Here is a 6,855-nt window from a genome sequence, read left to right on the forward strand (position 1 = left end):
GGCCAAATTTTAACTGGAACTCCCTCTCCCCACCAACACACACACCACTGCAAAACAGGATACCTCTCCCTGGAGAACTCCTGTAGGGCATTTAGGGATCTGCCTTTTTCCAGGGGTCTTTGGAAGTCAAGTCCAATTTTTTTTTCTCCCACAGTAAATTCTAGAAATCATTAGAAATGTAAGTTTATCCGAGAGCTTAGCAGGAGAAGGAAAATGGTGAAAAGTTGTGCTTTTCAAGAAATTATGTTTCATGGAGAGAGTTACCTGTAAGGCATGGGTTAGAAGAGAAACGGGCATTCCCATCTAAGCTATTGCACAATAAGGCAACATGGCAGAGAGCATGAGTTCATGAAGAGCAAAGGTGACTAGAGCTGTTGATATTAGGAACCCTGTGCTCTACTGTCACAATAGAGACAAGAGGCTTCCTTAGCTTTTCTTCAAAAACTGGGAGTCCTGAGATGATGCGCTGGGCGTGCTCTGGAAGGATCTACACCACCTTTTAATGCCAGAATTCCTTGATACCCTTGCTATCCGTTTGTAAATTGTCATGCACATTGATCTGTTCAGAGTAAACAGACAGCACACCCTGGTCTCCAGGGCTATCCCAAGTTAATTGGCCTATCTTTAAGACACATAGGAAATGAATACACTCAGCAGTTAAATTCTGAACTCCTTTTGCAGGGCGGGGGAAGACACAGAGAGTTAGTCAAACAATACAAACAAAACCCCCAAGTTATCTCCCCTTTTTCTTTGGAGCCAGGCTGTGCTCCTAAAAGATCAATATTAGACTTAAAATAGCAGATTCGGAGCTGATATGTTAGGTGAAGTGAGTTGGCACCGGATCCTAGAAGAACACGAAAACATCACCCAAGGAAGACCATTTCTGCGGCTCTGATAGGACAGGACCGCAGCTCCCTCTGACCTCGTAGTTACCCAAGAGCGATGGTCTTTTGGGGGAGGAGGGCGTGGGGATGTCCCCTACGACTCTCTCCGAAAATTCAACTGATTACACAGCCATCTCCTATCTAGCTCCCACCGTCGACCTCGAATAACTCCCACCCTCTGTCAGGTATTGTACAATTTGACGCGATTTCCAAGCAATTGAGAGGGTGATCAAGCTGAACTCAAAAACCGCAGTAGCGCGAGCTGGGCTCTGGGAGGAGCCGGCTCCGGGCGCTAATTAGTGGCGCTGTCCTTCAGCACCACCGACATCTCCGTGCGTCCTGGAGTGCTTGGCCTCACCTTTGGTGGGACCGCCCCAGACTGCAACCAGCTCCTTTCACCTGGCCCTGCTTTCCCTCTGCATGTTTAACCCTTCTTCCCAACAGGATGTATATTTTTCTCAGTTTTCACTAGTCTTGGGCCTATTTCATGGCATGTCAATATGACAGTATTGGCCTGGCTGACAGGTTTAATATTGCTCATTTTAAAAAGGATATTTATGGAGCAACACTAGTAATTAAAAAACAAAACGTCTCAAATACCCATTGGGTGAAACAACGCAATTAAAGAGCTATTTCACATTTAATGGAAGTTTCAAGCTTCCACTATGACAATATTCAAGTTCCCAAAGGAAACCACTCTTTGTTTTTTGCCTCCTCAGTTTAAATGGAGTTTCACACTGGACGTTGGGTTACAAAACCTGCAGTTTAAACATGAAAGAACCTACTGCTGTCTATCAATACACCTCTCTCTCTCTCTCTCTCTCTCTCTCTCTCTCTCTCTCTCTCTCTGTTTTTGGAATCTTTAAATGAGCTTTGAAAGAGAGGGAGAGTGACTGAAGGACATTTACTTGGTGCCATCAGAAGTGACTCAGTGTTTAGTGGTTCAGCTACAAAAGACAACTGCAGCCCTGGAGCAGGAATTAGTCCTGGTGAAAAGGCCACATCTTATTAATTCGTATGAAGTTGGGATAACAGCTGGTCCCCCTTGCCTTGTATGCTCCTCGGGTTACTCAGCTTGCTAGGAAAATAAGCTTCAGAGGCACTGGATACAGTTAAGTGGGAAGCCAGCAAAATCTGCACTGCCTCGAGGCCTTTAAAATGTCATAGTTCAAAACCTTTTGTCAAAATGGAACATCTGAGATGCAGCTCCCTTCAGTGTCTGAGCTGAAATCAACAGCTTTCTAGTCTTGTCCCCCCTTCCAATTCCATGGGTAACTCTGGATTCAGATGTTTTCTTCAACAGATGGGAACAAGAAAGCTTTATCCAGTGCGGTTAACACCACCTCCTCCTCCCACCCTCCCTTAAAGAAAGAAATGTTCAGGACACTTAGAAAAATAAGGGCAGCTACAATGTTGGTGTTTCATTAGCCTTCCCTGCAGCCTCAACGAATCCAGCCTTTCACAGAATCCTTCAAAGCCTCAAGCTAACACCATCACCTCAAATACCCAGGCTGTGGCTGGCACATTTAGGACTAAAAAAGACCAGAAATTCTGCTCCAGGATGTGGTGATGGGGGAAGGAGGTGTGAGAAGGATTTTTTTTTTTTTTTTTTTTGCCTTGAACTTTGATTCTGTCACTGTTCTGTGAGAAACAGCCAATCTCTTCTATCAGAGGTCTTGGGGGCACAGGCTAAGTTCAGGCCTCCGTGGAGGAAGGGAGGCTTCTTCAAGTGGGTATGTCTGTGTGGGACAAGAGTAATTGAGAGAGTAATTGTTTTCTCAATCACCAGACAAGGGATCTGATGTTTAAAAGCACCACCAGATCTTCAAAACAACATAATAGATAAGAAAAGAATGTTTTCACATGTCCTTACCTCTTCTTATGACTCCACCTTGGCCATTGAGAACAAGCCCACACTGGGCTTCCACGGAGCCCTTAATAAAAGGAAAATACATAAAATCACTCAAATAGATATTAATAAGTATAACCTTATGAGTTAAGTTTTTCAATCTGTCCTGTCTCTGAACCTCATATCCACATAACCTAGTCATAGACATTTAACGCAACCATTGAGCTAGAGCAAGTTTGGCAGCATGCATAATAAGGGGAAAAAATTTGCCAGAAAACCACAATCTAAAAGTTGCATAAATCTTAAGGTATGCATTTTACAGCACCATGAAATATTACACTTCAAAGGGCCTGAGCGCCTTTCATCTTGGCATAAGAGAATGAGAAGCCCTTTGAGTCCCCATCCAGGCACATATACAGTCTCCATGGCAGTTTCTGCAAAAGCAAATGACACCAAATGTATCAAGTTTGGCACTGTGGGTTTCTTGGGAGCTCAGAGGAGTCATTTCAAGTGGGGGATTTAAGTTAACTAATGAAAGTTCTGCTTTACCCCAGTTGGAGGAGCATCCTATCATGCTACCCAAAATGGGTCTTATAGAGGAAACACCTTCAGGTTCACTCCCTGTGGATCTTCAGGAGCCTAATGGATTTGGGGGTCATTTGAACTGGGAAGTAGGTAAGGAGGTAAGGGTTTGCTGATTTTTGATTAAGAAAAATAAAAATTTCTCTCTATGTGTCTTCCTCCCCCTCCCTGAGTCCAAATGTGTTAAAGGCTCATTTTCCTTTACAAACAAACGAGGTATTGGACATGAAAGAGGCCTTGAAGGGTGTTAACCTACCCAACAGCCCGTGAAGAGTTAAGTAAATGCGGAGAGAGTCGGTGCATAATAAAAACCCACTTTACAAAACAACCTTTACAGCCCTGGCTCCCTTTCGCTTCCCCATTTTCACCATATTGAGGCGGGCCTGTAAGAGCCCCCTTTTCAACCAGTTCACAGATCTTTCTTATTTGAACTGTTCTGCCTTAAAGTGATTATCAAATCAATATGGAAAAAAAAACCTTGGAAACTGAGCATAAATTAAAGCAGTGATGGGAAAAGGTGTGACAGTTTCCTTTGTTGGCCATAGCAAATCTTTTTAGGGGACTCAAAGATGGAACTGAAGCCACAAGACTGTTTGCATCTGTTAGGCAGACTTAGACCGCCCTCCAAACCATTGGACTTTCACTTAAAATTCTGTGCAGGGAAAAGCATATTTACATTTGTTGCATTTGAAATGAGGCATATGCTGATGAATGTTTTAAAAAGAAAGAAATAAAAGGAGAGAGACGGGGTTTCTCCCACACATCCCCTCCCCAGTTCTCGTTTTAAAAGTAGCTATGACTTTTTTTCTTTCTTTTTCATTCTGCTCAGTCCAGGAGGAGCGGGGGAAAAATGGCTTGCCAGATTTACAACTTGCCTCATATGTACTCATATATAAAATGATATATATATATGTTTATCTATAGGCATAGATATATAAATAGATCTATACCACACTCCTCAATTTCTTCTAATATCTGGGAGCATTTCTCTCAGTATGAATATTCCCTCAGTAGGAGTAATAAATGGAAAAAAGAAGATTAAAGATAATTAAAAAAACCACATAGGCTGGGGAAAAAAGGTTCAAAATATCTGAAGCGAGGAAGGTAAAAGGCCACAAAGCTCTCCATGGGAGTGAAACCTTTCTCTCCCATTCTCTGGCGTACCGCTAAGATGTTTATTTTCTTAGAAGAAACGAATCTTGGTCTCTACACTTAACAAACTCCCCCCGCCCCATAAGTAAAACGTTGTTTGGTCAGATGACATTGCATAAATGACCAGTTGAATGGCACTAAGTCGAAAATTGGATAAACTACGGTGTCCTTTTGCACGGGATTCTTTCTTTGTCTGGTGCTTGCAAATGTTCTAATCCTCTCTTTTGAAAAATGCCCGGCTTTGTGCCTAGCACAGAAAAAAAATTTGTACAGATACAAAAAAATCAGCAGCAGACGTGGCTATTAAAAAGAGTAAATAGGTTTTAGTTGAGCAAAGCATTGAATGGCAGCTTTCTTTCCCCCTTGAGACATAAGGGGATCCTTGTGAAAAATGTAAAAATGCCCTGAGCGTATAAAATTATTTTGTGAATACAAATGTAGAAAGTCAAGGTTTATGAAGCCAAATCTTTTTTCTTGTGTGCCGATCGTGTGGCTATGGCTCTTTGTTGGGATTGTAAGGGCTTTCACTTTAATTTTAAAATGATCTTTTGCTTGGAGGTAAATGAGGGGGAAAGATTTTCTGTGCGCAACAAGGGTTCTCTGCCGTCTCCAACTTGGGCTCTTCCAGTATCTCGCCTTGCATTGTGGCGACTGTGGAAAAGGTGGTCAGCGTTGTGCAGACTGAAAAAGTGGGGACTCACAGATAGAACTAGCTGCACCTTTAGGCAAAAGAAGTTACAAATTCATGTTTCCTGGGTTCTTTTTTGGACATGCGTGGGCTTATTTGTTTGAGACTAGGCTGTGACGATATGTTTATATAATTATAAATTCTATTGTTGGAAAGAATACACAAAAAGTGCATTAAGAAAGTAGGAGATATCTAATTGAGTGATGGCCTCCACAGTATCTGATTTCCTTCCTTTCTCCCTCCCTCCCTCCCTTCCTTTCTTCCTCTTTCTTTCTCCCTATGTCTTTTCTCTCTTTCTCTCTCTTTATTTCCTCATTTCCTTCTTTATAAGCAGTTGCATCTTACGTAAGTTAATGGGTTGGAGAAGAAAAATAAAGTTGTAAACCAAAGGGGTGAGGAGATTGGGTGGGCTTCAGGCAAAGAAATTAGGCTCAACCCCACACCCCGCGAACTGCCTTGTGGAGATTCTTTCATTGGGGCACACTTTTGAGTTTTTCATTTGTGATTCTTTGCTCTCCACATTAATCTAGTATCTTTGGTGAAACTTCTGCTAGAGCTCAGGGTCCCAACAATGTCTCCAGAACAAACCAGCTCCCCCAATTCATAGTAAGCTCCCCACAGCTCAGTCCGGGACAAACACCTGAGACCCAGCAAAGCGCCAGACTGAGGTTAGGATGGGTCATCAACTTATCGGGTCTTACTCTAAGTCCAGGAGTCTCAACCCCAGCCTCCCAGATCTCCCCTGCCCCATCCCCTCAGGGGGCAGAACTGTGGATTCACAAAAGACTTCCGTGCAGACCTACGGAAAGTGGGGGCCGCCGCTAGCCGGACTCCGGAGCGTGCAGGTGAAATGCCTTGATCCAAAGAGAGGAACCGAATAGCACACGCCTCCTCTAATTGTTTTGATAACTTTCCATAAGTGGTGTGTGTGTGTGTGTGTGTGTGTGAGTGTGTGTGTGTGTGTGGGAGTGAGAGAGAGAGAGAGAGAGAGAGAGAGAGAGAGAGAGAGAGAGAGTTGGAGAGCCGGCTTACAGTCGGAGCATCGACTGGGCGGGAGGGGGAGGGCGAGGAGGGGAGGGCCAGGCAAATCCACTGCATGCTTATTTACCTGCAAGTCGTCCGCTCCCGCGGCGGCCAGCCCCAGGCTGGGCCCTGGCAAGAGTCTTTGATCTGGGTGCATTCCATACTGAGAGCCATGACTCATGAGGGACAGGTCGTGGCGGCGGTAGGCATCGAGGCAGCCCAGCTCCCGCCTCTGCTCGTCCAGGCAGGACGACTTGAGCGCCCGCGCATTGTGCAGGTTAATAAAGTCGGTGGGCTCCCCGTGGTGGATCTGCTGGTAGTACTGTTGCGAATGGTGGAGCGAGTTCAGAGAGTAGGCGTCGGGGGTGACGGCCGGGTGGCTGTGCTGAAATTCGTAATGGAAGGACTGGTGGTGGAGCGGGGTGTACTGGTGGTTAGTGGAGAAGTAGGGGGACGCGAACTCGGTGCCAGTGGTGGAGTAAGTTAGAGGAGAGGAGGAGGAATAGGCGACAGTGGAATTGGCTACGGACTCCAGACAGCCAAGCTGCATCAAACGGTAGCTGTTTGATCCGTCGTGACGTATCTGGAAGGAAGAGGGGGAAAAGGGAGAGCAGAAAAACTTGAGGTTTGTCATGGTGCCACCGAGGCGCCGCTCCCCCGGAGCCAGGAGCGTTCCC

General features: G+C 44.9%; 1 protein-coding gene across 1 annotated transcript in view; it reads right to left on the reverse strand.

Moving 5' to 3' along the window:
* The window catches only part of TFAP2D (transcription factor AP-2 delta (activating enhancer binding protein 2 delta)), a 52,362-nt gene that overhangs the window by 44,077 nt on the left and 1,430 nt on the right, over positions 1-6,855 (reverse strand). The window contains exons 2-3 of the mRNA XM_006765709.2: positions 6,264-6,761; positions 2,758-2,818 (exon numbers count right to left, since the gene is read on the reverse strand). Coding sequence (XP_006765772.1) covers positions 2,758-2,818; positions 6,264-6,761 — 559 coding nt within the window. The remainder of the gene's footprint in view (positions 1-2,757; positions 2,819-6,263; positions 6,762-6,855) is intronic.

This window comes from Myotis davidii, unplaced genomic scaffold (genome assembly GCF_000327345.1).
Source record: "Myotis davidii unplaced genomic scaffold, ASM32734v1 scaffold240, whole genome shotgun sequence".
Lineage (NCBI taxonomy): Eukaryota > Metazoa > Chordata > Mammalia > Chiroptera > Vespertilionidae > Myotis > Myotis davidii.